This window comes from Panthera tigris, chromosome B1 (assembly GCF_018350195.1).
Source record: "Panthera tigris isolate Pti1 chromosome B1, P.tigris_Pti1_mat1.1, whole genome shotgun sequence".
Classification (NCBI taxonomy): Eukaryota; Metazoa; Chordata; class Mammalia; order Carnivora; family Felidae; genus Panthera; species Panthera tigris.
This window is the reverse complement of record NC_056663.1, coordinates 40,313,673-40,333,555: the sequence shown is the minus strand read 5'-3', so window position 1 is coordinate 40,333,555 and position 19,883 is coordinate 40,313,673. Positions and strand designations below refer to the sequence as shown.

The following is a 19,883-nucleotide window of genomic DNA, read 5'->3' as shown; positions in this document are numbered from 1 at the left end:
CTTTATCCTGGCCAGGATAGAAGATAGGCTATGAAAAAATATTATTTCCCTATATTCATATATTACTTGAAAATTATATGAACAAGCATGGTTTATAGTCAGCTATAAAATGAACTGCTGAATTGACTTGGAAAATTTCTTCCAGCCCCAAAATTCTGAAATTACATATCATCTGGTGACACAATCTTGGTACCACTGAACCAGCTCTAGGTAAGGCAAGTCATTTATTTGACTTTGCCCAATTTTCTTATCTATAAAATACACAGCTGGTACCTAAGGGGGAGGTGGAGACTAGGATCACTTGCAGATGATTTAAAACACAGACGCCCAGGCGCAGCTCTAAAGAATCTGAATTTCCAGGGGTCAGCTAAGGTGTCGCTTACTTTCATCATAAACCCTGGGTCATTCTGACATACACTTCTACTTAAAGAACAATCGCACTGGATCACATTCAGGATCCAGCTCTACAAACCTAAAATTCATAAAATGGGGCAGTAGACATTTTATTAAATTATCCCATATTGATAGAACTAGAATAAATGAATTAAATAAATTCATATTGATAGAACTAAAATAAATTCAATTTCTCTTTCCCTAAAAGTCCCCATTCAGAGAAGAACCTGAAATTAAGATTAAGGCTAACATGCCCGTTGGATAGACATTTCGACATAGATTATTTTAACTCCAATTATTTCTTGGGATATTTAAATAGAACACAACTGTGGGACAATGTTCACAGTTATAAACTGCTTCTATGACAGGTCATCCCAAAATATGTGCTGGTATGAAAATGGAAACAGCAGGTCATTTCTTCACTGACTCCTATTACAAAGTACCCCCAAGACAAACAACATGACCTCCTACCCAGCAGAAACAATCTATAACACAGAATACTATACCTGCAGAGCGTGTGTCCTCCCTGGCCGCTAACCAGGTTTGTAGCCCATGCTTCATTCAAGGGCACTTCCTCCTCTGATTCCTGGACAGTGGGTGTGCTGATGTATGTACTCCCCTATCTGTGGAGTCATTTGGATTCAGTGTCTCTTTTGATGCCCAACACCCCCAAAATAATACTGTCAGCTCCTGACAAAAGGGACACAAAAGTGGGTTTTCAGAGAATACCATTTTTTTTTCCATCTTGCTGGATTTTGTTTGCAGCCCCTCTTTTAATTCCACGCAGCTTCAAAATGACTTCACTCCAGGTATGTCACCAAATCAACAGCACAATTTTACATTTTTTTTTTCCATCAAAGAAATATTACTAGAAGAGGCCTCCTGGCCAATAGTGTTCTGTACTGCCCAAGACAAGCTGAACAAGTGGATCAAGATTCCACATGAGGCCACAGCAAATGGATATAAGTGCACAGGAAACCTTCAGGAACACTTACGTTCTGGTAAGTTACTACCACTGGGGTTTAAATCTAGTAAGTGTTTAAAAAAGAAAGGTAGTAAGATATCAAGTGTTATTCAATATTATATTTCACGTTTTCTGACACTAAATTAAAAACTTCAACAGTCATTATCCTACGTCCTGGTGAATCACTGTCCTCGAATTCAACACCTACGGAAGAGTTATAATCCTCATTCAGTGTTGAGATTCAAAATTCAGTTTCTCTCCCCTTGCCTTTAGTCATTTCAAAATGTAGTGTCCCCGGAACCATTGATCAACCACTTCCATTTGAAAAATTCAGCACTGTTTCTGCAGCTCAGTCCTTGCAACCTATGCTACTTTGAAATTTGAAAAAGAGCACCTTTTACAGCCAAGAAACTAGTGTCAAGTTTTAGATCTGTCTTCTTTGATCGAGAAAAACTCCCCAGAGAAAGGACACTGACTTGGGGGCCAGACTGCCTGGGCTCATATCCAGTCCCTTTACTATATGCATTGTGATCTTGGGTAAGTGATTTAATTACCTTGCTGGGTCTCAGTTTCCTCATTTTAAGAAATGGGATTATAACTGTACCTACTTCGAAAGATTGTTGACATTCCAACAAATTAACAGGCAAAGATTCCTGAAACAGTATCTGGCACATTTTAAGCACTACATAAATGTTAGCTATTATTTTCACTTTATTTTATTTAGCTACAAATTCTCATACTGTTTCACATGTGCACACAATGTCTGCCCAACTAAAATACTACCTATTTGAAGACTGGAATCACATGCTGAATATCTCTGATGTTTCCCCTAGGGTATCTAATATTCACTCAATAAGTAAATACAAACCTACTCTGTATATATTATACTGGATGAATAAGGAAAACATAGTATCTTATATATTCTCAGCCCTCAGTAGCCATTATTTTAGGTGGGGAAACAAAACATGCAGAAAAACGTATTTAACAGTATAAAGCTATAAGGGATTAAATGCCAAAGTATGTGGTATAAACAGCTAACATTTATACCAGTATACATTTATATTGTGCTTATCGTGAGCTGCAGATTCTGTGGAGAAGGTAAAGCTGGTGTGGCCCTGCCCCTAAAGTTAAATGGGATCTTTGGTAGTGGAAAGAAGAGAGGACAGGATTCCAGTGTATTTGGGTTCATTCCACAAACAGTCACTGAGTACCTTCCATGGGTCAGGCTCTGTTCTAGGCTCTGGAGATAAGGCAATGAATGACAGAAAAGATCCCTGCACTCTGGAGCTTTAAAGGGCACTCCATGTGAGAGCCAAGTTTTGAAGTAAGGAACGAGAAGAGTTTATCTTCCAAAACGATGAAACAACACTGGTTAAATGCCTTACAAACAGGAGCCAATGCCGTCATTATAGTCATTCTGACTGTCCAACAACAAACATACAGAAATGGCTGTGGTGAAAAATTCAGTAACTTTCATGTACTGTATTCTAAATGTTCCACTGTTTATAAAGCACATTAAAGGGATACTCTCCAGATTCTTGGATACAAATATCATAGAAGAGATTTTAAAATACATACAGTCAATACCATTAGAACGATTTTCATTACAGAGGCCACTGGAGGCCTAAATTTTGCCCAAATGGAAAGCCTATTAATGCTCTGCTGTACACCCCTGTGCTTTGTCTCCACCCTCCACCCCATCCCTTTTCCTTTCTTTCCTTGATCTACCAGTGGCTGCCCACAGCTATCAAGTATCTACTAGGAAAGTGCCTAAAGATGCAAGTGCTGACAGGAATCAGTTAGTCACAATGGGTGGAAACATTAACTCCAAAAGAAACTATGTGCATTTTTTTCTTCTTACATCCTTCCATTGATGACAACTCTCCACTCTGCCCCTCCCCCCAAAGAGAAGGCCCACAGGCCCACAGGGGAAAGGAACCCTCTTATAATAGTGACTGGCAAAGCATTCCCAACCTCTCTCTCTCTCCAGGTTAAGTCCAATATACTCTCATCACAAATGAGACACATTTCCAAGCACGTCCCTCATCCTCTCCAGTCCTTTTCAACCTCTTCTACTCTCAGAAGATGCAAACGGTTAGACCTTACCATCATACTCTCATTGTTATGCCTATACAAATCATTACATTGTATTTTTGGGCCATTAAGGTTTCCCCCAAATTTACCTTTTTCCAGTGTCTAAGAATAACCTGTTCATTGGGTGACCATGATATGTAATCAGAATTTGGATAAATATGAGACACAGGACTTTAGAAACTATTGAATACCCAAATAAAGAGACTAATTGCAGTTTTATGCAATTTTAAAGCCATCTTCCAACTTGAAAAACACATTCTTTTACTGAGTCATTTTATATTGCCAACACCCTTCTTCACAAAAACAGAAACAGAAGTAATTAATGTACATACTCCACATTTGGATCTATTCAAATCAAACCCATGTATTCACAATTTCTGAGCAAACTATGCCTATGCAAAAGTTATCCCAGAAGATTAAATGACAAAGCACATACCATTTGGCAGAGGCCTGGCAAACAAGTACTCAACATTACCCATTACTGCTGTTCCTAATTTTCCAACTTTAGAGTCAAACTAAATGGTTTATATTTATAAATTACTTACATGAATATATAATGTATATATAATACATAAAAGTTAATATGTATTAATACTCTAAATAAAGCTAGTATATTATTGTACCAAGCAATGTTCTTCATCCAAAGATGAGCTTAACTGTAACAGAATGAGCCACAAAAAAGGCAGAGAAAACTTGCAAAGAGATTTGGGTTAAAGGTTAGCTCTTAACCTCTGCTTATTAAGGATACAACCGCTACAAGATCTGGTATGAATTATAATTAGCAGTCAGCTGATCCTAGACAACCAGCTCAACATAAATAGTTAAGACCTCAAGCGTGTGGACAAGTGGCCATTTATTCCCAAGGCTGCTACCAACCACTGAAATCTGATTACTTGAACACTGATGCTGAAATCCTGCATAAATTCATTAACTCTTATGGTAGAAAATCCATTTTTCAAATCTATTTCCCAAGGAAATCTATTTTACACACAATTTTTTTAATACACAAAAATCACTTCAACTGACAATACTGCGGCATCCTGGGCACATCCAGTTTTTAAAACACCTCAACAATCTCAGCCACGCATCATTTATTAAAAGGGAAAAATGGAAAGATAATTTGAAAAGCATATGCTTTCTTAACTATTAAATACTAAAAGTAACTCTACGCCTTCATTACGAAAGAAGAAAATCTCCGTGTTTCCCAGCTTAACCCCGATTCGTGGGACAATCAATGCACATTCCCCCCTCCCACGCTGACAATCACGCCCGGGGCGCGCCGAAGTGGGGCGGGCAGAGGCATGGAACTCCCGGGTAATGACCCGTCCCCGCTACTTCTCGCTCGGTTTTGGCACACAACCGCAACACCCACGTGGACTTCCAGCCGGGGGCGGCGAGACCCGCCGCCAGCACCAGAGCCCGCCACCCCGGCCCGCCCAGCCCTGCCGCGGGGGCTCCGGGTTCCGGGCCGGGGGCTCGCGGAGGGCGGCGCACGGAGGTGACGCGCCACGGGGGAGGGGAAGGGAGCCCGGCTCCACTCACGCGCCCGGGGGCGGCACCGGGGCCGTCGCTGCGTCGCTCCCGTTCAAAAACTGAAAAGGGGGGCGGGGGGGGCGGGGGGAAAGACCTGGCTCCTCGTTTCATCCGGAAACCGGCGGGCCGGCAGGAAATGACGAAGGCAGAGGTCGTCCAGGTCCGGTCGGTAACCGGGTCCCGCGCGTCCGGCCCCGACTCTGGGGGAAAGAGCCCCGAGCGGAGCAGCCTGGCCGCGTGCCGCCTCCGGAGCCAGCAGCGTGAGTGGACCCGCGTCCCGGCGCCTCCCGGGCCCCGGGCGGGGCCGCGTCACCCGGCCCCGCCCCCCGCCCGCGCGCCGGCCCGCCCCGCCCGAGACTCACGGGGGAGGGGAAGGGAGGGGTCCGCTGCCCGCTCCGCGCCCCCAGCCCTGGGCGCGGAGGCTCCTAGGAGTCCAGCCCGCGCTGCGAGCCTGTTTCCGGGTCGTAAGGAATAGTGAGGCTCCGAGGGCCAGAAACGCAGACAAAAAGCCGAAGCAGCCGCGACGGCCGCGCGAGCAGGGGGCGGCCGAGACGTCCCCGGCGCGGCTGGAGTTTAGCGCCAGCGTTTTAAGATTGAGCCCCGCGCAGCCTTCGAGCGGCGGAAACGCAAAGGATGTTCCCGGCAGCTCTGGAAGCTGCCTGTGGCCACTTAGTGGGAGAGGATTATATTTTATACCCTCGCGACTGGATTTCCTTCCAGGAGGAGCCGTTGTCAAGGAACCAGGGTCAAGGCTGGTAGGGCTCAGGTTTAGAAGTCAGTTATATGTGACAGTCAAGTTGCCGCTCCACTCCCTACTCGCTCCACTCCCTACTTGCAACTTTGGGCAAGTTACATAACCACCACTACCACCTTCCCGGTTTCTTTCTTCTGTGAAATGGAACGTTAGTGCCTCACTATTGCAAAAACTCAATATGTGGACTGCCCTACATATAAGCCCTCAAATGTTAATTCCCTTCTTCCTCTTGGTTGAAGGCCTGTTACCTTGTACCCTTCTGCTTTGGGAGCCCAAACCTTTAATGTTTCAGAAGACAGAGAAAATTACATTTATGCAGTGGATTGTGTTGTAAGCAACTCTGTAAGTGATGCCAATCTGAATTTTTATCAAGATAGCAAAGCTCTAAGTGAGAGACAAAAATGTAATATTCAAAGCAGAATGACAAGTGATACTCCATTTTAGAACCACCTAGACATGGTATCAGGAAACTGATTTTAAAACTTATGATACAGTCACTTGATCCCTGGAAATTTTCTCCTAGTTCTCAACCTGGAAGTTTATCAAACGAAAACCAAGCTCTAGTTGTCATATTTTGGGAACTCTGTCTCTGGATACTGACGTTTTACTTGGGACTTAACTAAGCTCATCCTAGAATCCCGTTACCGAAATTGTTCAAGCATCACTGCACAGGAAAAATATGTGAAAAAAGTTCAGTTTTCTCACAAGAACCCTGAACGATGATCCAAGCAAGTGGCTAGCCATAATGGTGATCTTGCTGAAACTGTGCATTTTGCTTTAGAAGGCTGTAGTGGTATGTAGTAACCACTTAGCAAGTATGTATGGGTACACTTGGTTAGACTGTAGTGTGCTGGGAGGTGACGGTCATAGTTCAGGCCACATGTGGGCCATGGGTCTGTACTATGACTCTGGGCAAGGCCATTCCTTCTTCCTAGTAGTCTTGCAAAACCATGCCATTGGTCATGATGGAGGACTGGGCAGGCAAGGCCTACCCTCAGTGCAAATCTTTCACAACTACAGTGCTAAAAATAACTCAAGTGCCTGTCCCTGGAACTGTGGAATGGTAGTGTCATTGCATACCAGCAATGTTGTATAATCCATGTTGTTTAATTCATGTTAAAATTTTACCATTCTGGGTCAGTAGTAATTCAAAATCCTTCTCTACATATAATTAAAGACTGGCATATTTGTAGCAGGATGAAGACAAGCTCTGTAGGAATACACCATTTATCAAGGGGCCCATAAACAGAATTTTGTGAGAAATGGAAGCAAGAAACTAACCTGGCTCAGATCCATTCAGGTGTTAGAAAACAGGTAGGAAACACTTCTATGATTTGTCAGACAACGGGAACCTGCAAAATGTTCCAATGGCCGCTGCTGTATGTTCACTGTTTCTTCCCAAATCTGCTAATAGCTCCCAATCCTGAAACCTTTCTGCAGAATCTCAAATCAGATATCCAAAGTCATCTCTTTTTGCCAAAAACATGTTTGTTGTTGTTACTTTATATTTTAGCACCAGCAAAATTCTAGATTCCAGAAATCATAAAGACAATTATAGTCTCGTGTCTTCCCAAAGTTTCCATTTCTAAAATAGGCTGATCACTTGCAGAGAAAGTCTGGAGTTCAGTTTTAAGAAATAAGAGTTAAAACTGTAAATATGCCAAATCTCCCTATATCTCCTACTCCTTTAAAAAAAAAAAATCCATTTCCAGGCTTTAATATCAAGGAATTGGGTATGGTATAATGTTTAAGTAATATCTAGATCTTGCATCTACAAATTTTTATAATTTAATGTAAGTTCTGTTTTTATTACTACTTGGCCAGTTTTTACAAGATCAATCTTTATATTCATCAGACACCAACAGATATTTTAAAGAGATCACTCTTAACCTCAGTGTCTAGAGTTTAAGTTAAATGAGACTCATGACACTCACTTTATTGTAAATGAACATAGGATGTCCCCAAACATCTGACAAAAACTTCAGGTGTCAGCAGAGAAAACATGCCACCTGGTTTAGGAGCAGACCTCTGGGGAAATTTTATTCATTTTATACAGGGGTAAGCTATAAGAAAGAAAGACTGCCTTTAATGCACACTTGTTAACACTGAGCCAGATCTACGTTGCAGAACATTTTGGAAGCTTACAGGAGATTGGAGGATAGTTTGTGCAAGAATGTCTGCAATGCCTTCATTGTTGTAGGATGTCTAGAAAAAAATTGCAAAACAATTTCTTGGACATTTCAGATATTCTTTTTCTTGGAATTAGAAAATGGCTGTCTAATTCTTAGAAACTACTGTACATTTATCGCCTATAACTTGTTCAATTTTTCTCCTTTTCGTATAATGTCTAAAACAATGCTTTTTGGTTTTCTTTCACATATTAGGTCATTTTACTTAGATTTACCTTTATGTCCAACACAAGGGAGGCACTTTCAACTAACTCTCAAACACCAAGGGGACACCATTACTCTTTTACTTGCTATTTGAAACACTTGCTATTACCACTCTTATTTTCTGTGAGAATGTAGGAAGAATGCATTTCCTTGAATAGAAGTCACAGCTGTGTAAATAGCAAAAAGTAACTTTTATCCCATAGTTTCTTTCAACCACATTTGGCCAGGAGGCCAAAACTAGATAAAGCTTCAAACTTTCCCACTTGCATAGGAGGCAAGTGAAAGAGCATAGAGATTAACTAGAGTTTTAACCTACATGTGGAAGATACAATGTTTCAAAATCAAAAATAAGGGGAAATACATTTCATGCCTTAGTTATCTAGCCCAGGGGTTGGCAAACTTTTTCTTAAAGGGCAAGATTATAAATATTTTAGGCTTTGAGGGCTGGAAAGCAAAAATCAAGGGTACTATACAGGTGCTTACAACCATTTAAAATATATCCACTTAGAAATGTGAAACCATTCTTGGCTCCTGGGCCATCCAAAAGCAGGCAGCAGGCTGATGTTGGCCAGAAGGCCATATGTTTGCTAGCCTTTCTCCAGATGGTCATACCACCACTAACTAAAAGAACCCCTGTTCTCTTTTCTTTCTTCTAGCCCCATGCCTGGAGGTTACGGAGTGATGGGTGACGATGGCTCTATGGATTACAGTGTTCATGAGGCATGGAATGAAGCCACCAATGTTTACTTGGTAGTGATCCTTGTTAGCTTTGTTCTCTTCATGTATGCCAAGAGGTAAAGGTTTTGGTATTTCAGGGTTGATAAGAAACTGGGTATTTAAAAGGTTTACACGTTTGTTTGTTCCAAATTAAATGCATAAAAATACTGCATTTATGAATTATTGCAAAATTGAGCATTTTTGTTCTTGCTATGAAAGCACTATCTATTCAGGTCTGTCCTCGAGCTCTGGACACCAAGGTTTGGCTTTGAAGAGCCCACTGCATTAAGAGTTGGAAATTTTGGGGTGCCTGGGTGGCTTAGTTGGTTGAGGGTCCAACTCTTGATTCTGGCTCAGGTCATGATCCCAGGGTTGTGGGAGGAAGCCCCACATGGGGCTTTGTGGTGCTGAGTGTGGAGCCCGCTTAGGATTTTCTCTCTCTCTCCCTCTGCCCTCTCCTCATCTTGTGCTCATGCATGTGTGCTCTCTTGCTCTCTCTCTCTCTCTCTTTCTCAAAAAAAAAAAAAAAAGTTGGAAATTTAAGTGCAGCTCAGGTACCCTGACTGGCTTCTATCATTTCTAATGTAGCTCAATTTTATCATCCAGCCTGGGCCCACTGTCACTCTAGGATGAGCATTTTATTTTTGGCCAACATGCCTGAAATGCAGAAACACTAATTCCTATGTATTAAGCAATTCTCTCTTGGCACATGTTAAGTTTTCCCTTCTGATTGTTGTGCATGACCATATCATAGCACTTACTGAATAATGTTGGTATTATCTGGCTACTTGTCTGTCTGTTCCACAAAAACTTCAGTCCCTTCAGGACAAGGGCTTTCCCTTTTAACCTTGTGTCCCTGGTGTGCCACACAGTGTAAATCCTCAATAAATATTTCCTGGTTTAATTCCAGGTGTTGTAGCATAATTTAACTATTCTTTTTCACACACCATGGCTCCTTTCCTTTAGGTACAATTAAAAAAGAGAGAGAGAGAGAGATGGGTGCTTTGAAGAGTAAAAGCAGTATTCACTGGACTGAGTTGCTTCTCCTTAGGGCCCCATGCTCTTTGGTATTCTCTATGCAGGTTAAAAAGGCATTAGATATGTTAGAAGATATTTGATAACTGATTTAATTTCTCTGCTGGTTATGGGCCTGTTCAAATTTTCTATTTCTTCATGTTTGAGTTTCGGTAGTTTTTGAGTGTCTAGGAATTTGTCCATTTCTTCCAGGTTGTCCAGTTTGTTGGCATATCATCTATCATAGTATTCTCTTGTAATTGTTTATATTTCTATGGTGTTGGTTGTGATCTTTCCTCCTTCATTCATGATTTTATCTATTTGTGTCCACTCTCTTTTCTTTTTGAGAAGTTTGGCTACGGGTTTATCAATTTTTTTATTCTTTAAAAAAAAACAGCTCTTGGTTTCATTGATCTGACAACAATTAAGAGTCCTGGGTCAGATGGCTTCCCAGAGAAATTCGACCAGACATTTGAAGAAGAGTTAATACCTGTTCTTTTCAAACTGTTCCACAAGACAGACATGGAAGGAAAACTTCCAAATTCATTCTATGAAGCCAGCATTACCTTGGTTCCAAAGACCCCACTAATAAGGAGAATTACAGGCCAATATCCCTGATGAACCAGAAATTCTCAATGAGATACTAGCAAATTGAATTCAACAGTACATTAAAAGAATTATTCACCATGATCAAGTGAGATTCATTCTTCACCTGCAGAGCTGAGTTAATATTTGCAAATCAATCAACGTGATATACAACATTAAGAGAAGAAAGACTCAGAATCATATTATCCTGTCAATAGATGCAGAAAAAGCATTTGACAAAATACAGCATCCTTTCTTGATAAAAACCCTCAAAAAAGTAGGGATAGAAGAAACATACCTCAACATCATAAAAGCCATATATGAAAGGCCCACAGCTAATAGCGTCCTCAATGGGGAAAAATTGAGAACTTCCCTCTAAGGTCAGGAACACAACAGAGATGTCCACTCTCACCACTGTTGTTCAACAAAGTACTGGAAGTCCTAGTCTCAGAAGTCAGACAACAAAAAGAAATAAAAGGCATACAAATTGGCAAAGTAGAAGTCAGACTTTCATTCTTCACAGACAACATGATACTTTACATGGGAAACCCAAAAGACTCCACCAAAAAACTGGTAGAACTAATATGTGAATTCAGCAAAGTCACAGCATAAAAAATCAACATACAGAAGTCAGTTGCATTACTACACACCAATAATGAAGAAGCAGAAAGAGAAATCAAGGAATCAATCCCGTTTACAATTGAACCAAAAACCATAAGATGCCTAGGAATAAACCTAGGCAAACAGAAGATCTATATGCTGAAAACTATAGAAAATTTAGGAAGGAAATTGGAGAAGACACAAAGAAATGGAAAAACATTCCATGCTCATGGATTGGAAGAACTGATATTGTTAAAATGTCACTATTACCCAAAGCTATCTACACATTCACTGCAATCCCAATCAAAATAATTCCAGCATTCTTCACAGAGCTAGAACAAACAATCCTAAAATTTGTATGGAACCACAAAAGATCCTGAATAGTCAAAGTAATGTTGAAAAAGAAAAGCAAAGATGGAGGCATCACAATTCTGGACTTCAAGCTGTATTACAAAGCTGTAGTCATCAAGACAGTATGGTACTAGCACAAAAACACATAGATCAATGGAACAGAATAGAGAACCCAGAAATGGACCCACAAACGTATGGCCAACTAATCTTTGACAAAGTAGAAAAGAGTATCCAGTGGGAAAAAAAAAAAACAGTCTCTTCAGAAAATGGTAATGGGAGAACTGGACAGTGACATGCAGAAGAATGAAACTGGACCGCTTTCTTATACCATGGACAAAAATAAACTCAAAATGGATGAAAGACCGAAATGTAAGACAGGAAGCCATCAAAATCCTAGAGGAGAAAGCAGTCAACAACCTTTTTGACCTTGGCCACAGCAACTCCTTACTAGTCATGTCTCAGAAGGCAAGGGAAACCAAAGCAAAAATGAACTATTGGGACCTTATTAAAATAAAAAGCTGCTGCACAGTGAAGGAAACAATCAGGAAAACTAAAAGGCAACTGATGGAATGGGAGAAGATGTTTGCAAATGACCTAATCAGATAAAGAGTTAGTATCCAAAATCTATAAAGAACTTATCAAATTCAACACACAAAAACAAATAATCCAGTGAAGAAATGGGCAGAAGACATGAATAGACACTTTTCCAAAGAAGACATGCAGATGATGCTCAACATCACTCATAATCAGGGAAATACAAATCAAAACCACAGTGAGATACCACCTCACTCCCATCAGGATGGCTAAAATTAACAACTCAGGCAATAACAGATGTTGGTGAGGATGCAGAGAAAGGGGAACTCTTTTGCACTGCTGGTAGGAATGCAAACTGGTGCAGCCACTCTGGAAAACAGTATGGAGGCTTCTCAAAAAATTAAAAATAGAACTACCCTACCACCCAGCAATTGCGCTACTAGGTATTTATCCAAAGGATACAAAAATGCTGATTCGAAGGGGTATACGCACCCCAATGTTTATAGCAGCATTATCAACAATAACCAAAGTATGGAAAGAGCCCAAATGTCCATCGGGTGATGAATGGATAAAGAAGTGTGGTATATATATACAATGGAATACTACTCAGCAATCAAAAATAATGAAACCTTGCCATTTGCGACAATGTGGATGAAACTAGAGTGTATTATGCTAAGTAGAATAAGTCAGAAAAAGATATCATATAATTTCACTCATGTAGAATTTAAGAAACATGACAGATGAACATAGGGCAAGGGAAGGAAAAATAAGATAAAAACAGAGGGAGGCAAACCGTATGAGACTTTTAAATACAGAGAACAAACTGGGGGTTGCTAGAGGGAAAGTGAGTGGAGAGATGGGCTAAATGGGTGATAGGCATTAAGGAGGGCACTTGGGATGAGCACTGGGGGTTATATAAGTAATGAATCACTGGGTTCTATTCCTAAAACCAATACTATACTGTATGTTAACTAACTTGAATTTAAATAAATAAATGTAAAATTTTTTAAAAGGCATTAGATAGTTCAAATTAATTAGTAATCAAAAAATAATTGATGTTTGGCCTGGGGAGCAGGTCAGAACTCACACTTGTTCTCAGACAGGCAGGTTTGCCTTTCCAGCCACATGACCCCTGGAGCAGCTGGCCCATTGACAGCCTGGACTCCAGGGTGGCTGAGAGAAGGCTCCACTCCATCGCCAGTTTACTTGCAGGTAACAGCTTTCTTCCAAAAATAGCCACCATGTCCCCCCGACCCTCCTGTTTTAAAAGCAGAGACATACTGTTGTTAGTTTTAAGTAGATGCACCCACTAAGGCTATGCAATTGTATTTAAGAAATATGGTGATTCATTATTTTCCAAAATTAAGGTCTACTCCCATTCTGTTTATTCGCTAACCCAGTAATTTAGCTTTATTTGGATGACACCAGAGGGAGGAGAAAAATAAGATGTTTTCTTGTTTATGCATTTTCCCATACAGTATTTGGCTTTTGGTGAGAGGAAGGAGTGGAAGTGCAATGAAGGTGCATCTCTTTGTTGTATTACATGGATGTTTTCAGCTTTCTTTTCTTTCTTAGAGCCCTGTGGCTATACATGTACAGCTTCGTGGTTTTTAGGGAAAGAAAGAACACTTGAGCCAAGGAAGCACCTCACAGATACAAAAGAAATGAGCGCATTGTTACTTAAGTCCTTTTTTTTTAAGTTTATTTATTTTCAGAGCGAGAGAGAGAGAGAATGCAAGTGGATGAGGGGCAGAGAGAGAGAGAGAGAGAGAGAGAGAATCCCAAGTAGACTCTGCACTGTCAGCACAGAGCCCAATGGGGGCTCGAACTCACAATTCACAAGATCATGACCTGAGCCCAGGTCCGACATTTAGCCATCTGAGCTACCCAGGCACCCCTTAAGTCCTTGTGATGTATCTTCTGATTACTATGGTCCTGAGTTCATTACAGTCCAATAGATGTTAATACAAATCTCTCTTCTGTATTGGTTTTGTGTTTTAGGAACAAAAGGAAAATTATGAGGATATTCAGCGTGCCACCTACAGCAGAAACTTTATCAGAGCCCAGCTTTTATGACACAATAAGCAAAATTCGTTTAAGACAGCAACTGGAAATGTATTCCATTTGTAAGTATATTCTGTGCTGAACTGTATATATAGACATGTTTCAAATAGATTTTTTTGGAATTGAGTTCAGTTAGCAAAGGTTATCAGAAATAATTGATAGTGCCTTTTTTAGATGATGAGCATGGTATTGGCAAAGGCAGATCTCCCATGTAGTTGATGCTTCAGAGCCCTCTGCTTGTATGGGACCCTTCAGGACCCTGAGAACAGCCCTAGCAATGTGTTCATATGATGATATTTTTATATGTTTTGCAAAAATTAGTTATTTTACCCATCAGCTAAGACTGCTGTCTCTTCCTGCTCTAATTTGCCCTCCTTTGCACATGCCTCATGTGGAGTAGCATTAAGTGGCCAAGAGCATTTGGGGATGTGGCTGAGGGGAAGTTGAGCTGGAGCTGCATTTAGTTTGGGTTTGAATTTTGTATTTATGGAGTTTGCAGTCATTTCTATTATAATTAAATTACTGCAAGCCAAAGCAATATAAGAATTGCTTCTAGGAATGTGGCATGTGATATCAACGTGCAAGGCTAGAAGTCATGTCTCAGTGTGTCATATAGTACTAAACACTGTCGGTATGTATGTCATGGAGAAGAAATAAAATTTAAAATGTATAGAGTCATAATGAAATGTACATCTAAGCCACAGCCTTTTATGCCACCATTTAAAAGAATGAGTTGTGGTTTCCAAGATACATTATTAACTGAGAAGAGCAAGATAAAATAATATATATACTAGGATGCTACTCTTTTAAAATCAAAGGACCAAAACACCCCTTGTATTATCTATGTCTAATATAAATGTTCTATATAATTATGCAAGCATGGAGGAAGGCTTGGAAAGATACGCATTAGATTATTAACATTCATTACCTTGATGGGGACTGTGTGGAATTTAAGGGGAAAAGACTGGACAATTTTTAAAGCAGTTGTCTACAGTAAAAAATTAAGTGTGTGTGCATGTGTGTGTGTGTGCATAGAAAGATGCAAGAAAGAATGATCAGCAAGATATCACTACTGTGTCTCGGGTGAAATGGAATTTCAGGTGAAAATATACATGTTTACGTGCATATACGTGTATATACACGCATAAACACAAGTAGAACCTCTAAAATCTTAAGCATAAATGTTATCCTGAAAACTAGTAACAACAATTCCTTTAGGGCAAGGAACGGGGTGGGTAGCCACAGGATTGATCAGGTAGGAGGAAGATACACTTTTTACTGTTTCCTCTGTTCCTTTTGCATTTTGTACCATCTGCATATGTTACCAGTTCAAAATAAGAAGTAAAATTGAACATAGCAGCATTACTCACAATAGCCAAAAGGGAGAAACAACCCAAGTGCCCTTGACAGATACACAAAATGTGGTATAGAAATACAATAGGATGTTATTCAGTCTTTAAGTGGAAGGAAATGCTGACACGTGCTACAGCACAGATGAACCTGAGGACGTTATGCTTCATAGTGGTTCTTATTATGAAGGGAAATAAGCCAGTCGCAAAAGAACAGATATTTCACTTAAAGGAGGCAAATTCGTAGAGACAGAAAATAGAATGGTGGATGTCAGGGACCTGGGGAGGAGGCAGTGGGAAGTTATTGCTTAATGGGTGTGGAGTTCAGTTGGGGATGATCAGAAGAGCTCTGTAGGCAGATGGGGGTGATGGTTGCAGAGCAATATGAATGTACCTAATGCTACTGAACTGTGCCCTTAGAAATAGTTAAGGGGCTCCTGGGTGGCTGAGTCGGTTAAGCATCTGACTTCAGCTCAGGTCATGATCTCACAGTTCCTGAGTTTGAACCCCACATTGGGCTCTGTGCTGACAGCTCAGAGCCTGGAGCCTGCTTCGAATTCTGTGTCTCCCTCTGTCTCAGCCCCTCCCCCTGCTTGCACTCTGTCCGTCTCTCTTTCTCTCTCTCAAAAATAAATAAACATTAAAAAAAAGAAATAGTTAAAATGGCAAAATTCATGTATATTTTACCACAATAAGAAAGTTCTTTTAAAAGAAAATACCAACAAAACAAAACACAAAGTAGAGAGCCAGAAGCTCTGTTTGGAAAATTATAAAGAATTAAGTTTCTGTTGACACCCAGTCAAAACAGAAGCTATTTCCTATTAGTAATACATTCAGTAGCATAACATATACTATTATAAACCAAGTATACAGGTTTTTTTTTTCTTTTTTGATGGGAACGCCATAAAATAAAATTTATCTGAATTCCTGTGTTTGTAGGGTGTGTTAGTTTTCTACTGCTGCTGTAACAAATCACTACAAATCCAGTGGCTAAATACAACACAAATGTATGGTCTTACAATTTTGTAGTGTAGAAGTCCTACATCAGTCTCACTGGGCTGAAATCAGGTGTCAGCAGGGTACTGTTTCTTTCTGGAGGCTCTAGAAGAGAGTCTGTGTCTTTGCTAGAAAGCTTCTGGAGGCCACTCACGTTCCTTGGTTTATGGCCCTATGCCTCCGCATTGGGAGCCAGCATTATGTAATCTTTCTGATCATTCTTCCATTTTTATATCTTAGTCCCTCTCTGAACTCAGGAAAGGTTCTCTGATTTTTAAGGTCCATTTGATAATGGTTGGGCCAGATAATCCAGGGTAATCTCCTCGTTATAAGGTCCTTACCTTAATCACATCTTTAAAGTGCCTTTTGTCCTGTAAAATAACATACTCACGGATTTAGGGGATTAGGATGTGAACATCTTTAGAAGCCATTTTTCTTATAAATAGTATATGTGTGGATTTACATGTTTAATGAATCCAATCACATTGGATCATTCTTAGTGTTCATGACATATCTATTCCTGACAAAGGCAGTTCAAAAGGAAATAGTAAACAAAGTTCTTTTTCTTAAAGACGACTCCCAAAATTGTATAAACTGTAGGCCACAAACTTTTGGATGCACCCTGAGTAGCATAAATAGTGTCTCTTTCTTGGCTAGTAAAAACTTAAGGAGGCGAGTGAAAGTTTTAACTGTAGGCAGTGAATGACATTTATAAAGATTTTAACCCTGTACTCTCTCCAGTTCCAGGTTAAGACCATTCTTCTTCAATAAACATTTCTCAGAAGTACAAAAAAACCCACAGAATGCATATCTGTTTTTTCTTCTAGTTTATATTAAAAAAAATTTTTTTTATTAGTTTTCTTTATTTTTGAGAGGCAGAGAGAGACAGAGTGTGGGGGGGGGGTGGGGGGAGGCGCAGAGAGAGAGGGAGACACAGAATCAGAAGCAGGCTCCAGGCTCTGAGCTGTCAGCACAGAGCCCAATGCGGGGCCTGAACTCACAAACCTTGAGATCCAGACCTGAGCCAAAGTTGGTTGCTCAACCGACAGCCACCCAGGCGCCCCTCTTCTAGTTTATATTGACAATGTTCAGTAATAAGTTTCTTAGACTTACAAGTTAAAATACAGTCAAATTCATTATGATGTGAACAAAAGCATTACTATCAGCTTAAGGTGGAAGTGGGAGATAAGAAAGAAGGAAATTGGGGCACCTGGGTGGCTCAGTCGGTTAAGCATCCAACTTCTGATTTCAGCTCAGGTCATGATCTCATGGTTTGTGAGATCAAGCCCCACATTGGGCTCTGCACTGGCAGCAGGGAGCCTGCTTGGGATTCTCTCTTTCCCTTTCTCTCTGCCTGTCCTCTGCTCTCTCTCTCTCTCTCTCTCTCTCTCTCAAGGTAAATAAATAAACTTAAAAAAAAAAGAAAGGAAGTTATAAAATGTTAATTTAACTGTAATATCTTAATTAATGTTCACACTGTTTTTTAAAACTGAATAATCCTGACATACAAATAATAAACATATAAAAATGAGTATCAGCAGTGCTGGGAAATTACAGGATCAGAAATTAATTCTTACTTAATTCTACTAATTACTTAATTAGTTAATTCTTTACTGAGAATCATGACTTGACTGTGATTTAATGATGTTAGCTAATATTTTGCTATTTTTATTAATTTTATCACTTTTTTTTGTTTTGTGTTTGCTTTGTTTTTTAATAGCAAGGAAGTATGACTATCAGCAGCCACAAAACCAAGCTGACAGTGTGCAACTCTCATTGGAATGAAATGACAGAAAATGAACAACATAAGTAATTCTTCAACAGTCTGGTAGCAAGCTCCTAAATGTACTAAATCATGAACAGCATTTTTTTAAACCCTATCTCCATAAAATCATTTTACTTGTGACTTTCTTCCAGTTTTTTGTGTTTTGTTTTGCTTTTTAAAATTGCATCACCAAGTCATTTGTTATACAAATTAAAAAAAAAGTCTCAAAGGCATGGACACAGAGAGTCTGTACATCCTTAGGAAGATAGAATATAACCAGAGATGGTGATTTTTACCTTTTGAAGACTTTTGATTTCTTCAGGATGTGATCAGTCAGGAATAAAAATACATCTTTGGAGGTGAGCGTATGGAGCTTATGCCACTTTGATTTGAACAGTTTTGCAAAATTAAAAAGTAAAAATCCATTCATTGGTATAACATCCTCGATTGTATTCTGTGATGAATATAATAATCAATAATGGACGCATTTGTGTTCTCACCGCTGTTATTACCACACTTGAATTGAATTAACTATCTTTGCTTCTTCAGAACTTATACAGGAGACTGTCTTTTCTACTATCCTCATGAAACAAACCCATCTACTAATTGTGGAAGCTTCCTGTGATTGGAATGTTTTCCCTTCATTGTGTTCCTGGGAGTTTGCCTTTTTTTTTTAATCCCACAGTTTCATTTCTACCAGAAGAGTTTCTTTGGACCATATTGCAACCATGCTGTGGAATAAATGGGCACCTCTCTACTGGTGTTAGCAACTTGCTTTTTTGGTCATGTAACTCTCAAGTTTAATGTAACTGGATACTTATACTTTTTTAGCATAATAAGCTTCCCTGAAGACTCTCATATCTTGTACCATTTTGTACCATACATGGAAATGTTTTTACCAAATTTTTCCTATTTATTTAAATAAAAGTTGGTGGGAGGTAGTGGCAGGGAAATTTCACTGTCCACATCACTGTCCAAGAATTAGTTTTTGAATCAAAGCTATTCTTAATTTTAAGAGTTAGAGTTAATATTTCAAGCACTGTTTCCTTTTCTCTTTATTGTGAAGTAAAGAACATAAATTTTAAATGAAAAGGTTTAGACCAAATAAAATTACTGAGGGAAATTGCATTTGTTTTTAAATTTTAATTATATTATTCAAAAATGTCTATCTTGTTCAAGGTAAATTGTTGACTAAATGGAATAATTCTTGACTCACAAATGAGTTTGAATGCACTGCTGATACATAGAATAAAAAACTGACTACAGGATTATAAACAGTTATAATTATGGGCCAGGAATAGCAGAGCAGCAGGGGGATGATCTCCTTAACCTTTGCTTTGCTCTTAGGAAAACCACTGTATATTTCTGTGAGCAGGAAATGTGATCAGGAGCAGGAGCAGTTTACTTGTGTCACTGACATACTGCACAATCTGGACAAATTACAAAAACTGGCTATTTCAGATGATTTGTAAAAATAGTGTACATAAATAAATGTAAATCACAATGAAATTGACTGGTTGTTTTTTATGTGCATCCACTAGATAGAGGCAGTCATAACTTAAAGCTAGTAGATCGTGTGGTGAGCATCAAACCTTGACAAGGAAAAGGATGAATTCCTCCTCATTTTTTCTCTAAACCCAGCTGATGGGAATCACACCCCCCACTGGCAGGAACAACAACAAGTCCGCCTTTGAAGTTTCTTCTCTGCTTCAACAGCTGAACTGCTTAAGGGGTAGAAGCCCTGTAGCCACACTTCAAAGCCATGCCAGTTGATCGT

The 19,883-nt window shown here is 39.7% G+C and overlaps 2 protein-coding genes across 9 annotated transcripts in view; one reads left to right on the top strand and one right to left on the bottom strand.

The window, feature by feature from the left end:
• SLC20A2 (solute carrier family 20 member 2) overlaps positions 1-5,750 on the bottom strand; it is a 107,160-nt gene extending 101,410 nt beyond the window's left edge. For 2 of the 6 annotated variants that reach the window (XM_042983360.1, XM_042983357.1), the window contains exon 1: positions 5,079-5,153. The gene's annotated coding sequence lies outside the window, so the exon portion shown is untranslated. Of the gene's footprint in view, positions 1-899; positions 1,084-4,993; positions 5,015-5,078; positions 5,161-5,680 lie in introns of those variants that run through there. The other 4 variants (XM_042983355.1, XM_042983356.1, XM_042983359.1 and 1 more) reach the window with 4 other exon arrangements.
• On the top strand, positions 5,135-19,615 carry SMIM19 (small integral membrane protein 19). 3 transcript variants are annotated; one of them, XM_042983364.1, is made up of 5 exons: positions 5,159-5,244; positions 6,932-7,052; positions 8,788-8,925; positions 13,934-14,058; positions 18,062-19,615. In XM_042983364.1, exons 3-5 carry the CDS (start codon positions 8,792-8,794, stop codon positions 18,124-18,126), a joined length of 324 nt encoding a protein of 107 aa, XP_042839298.1. In that variant the 5' UTR covers positions 5,159-5,244; positions 6,932-7,052; positions 8,788-8,791; the 3' UTR covers positions 18,127-19,615. The 3 variants fall into 3 exon arrangements, with proteins under 3 accessions (XP_042839297.1, XP_042839298.1, XP_042839296.1); XM_042983363.1 differs by lacking the exon at positions 6,932-7,052 and having other exon boundaries at positions 5,135-5,244; XM_042983362.1 differs by lacking the exons at positions 5,159-5,244; positions 6,932-7,052 and adding an exon at positions 5,373-5,739.
• Positions 19,616-19,883: the final 268 nt, after the last annotated feature.

What these genes read in the sequence shown, in the direction of transcription:
- SMIM19 (XM_042983362.1), top strand. Translation starts at nt 5,618, where the DNA reads ATGTTCCCGGCAGCTCTGGAAGCTGCCTGTGGCCACTTAGTGGGAGAG. An exon ending in CTCTTCATGTATGCCAAGAG is followed by an intron (nt 8,926 to 13,933) that starts GTAAAGGTTTTG and finishes TTTGTGTTTTAG; the next exon opens with GAACAAAAGGAAAATTATGA. An exon ending in ACTGGAAATGTATTCCATTT is followed by an intron (nt 14,059 to 18,061) that starts GTAAGTATATTC and finishes GTTTTTTAATAG; the next exon opens with CAAGGAAGTATGACTATCAG.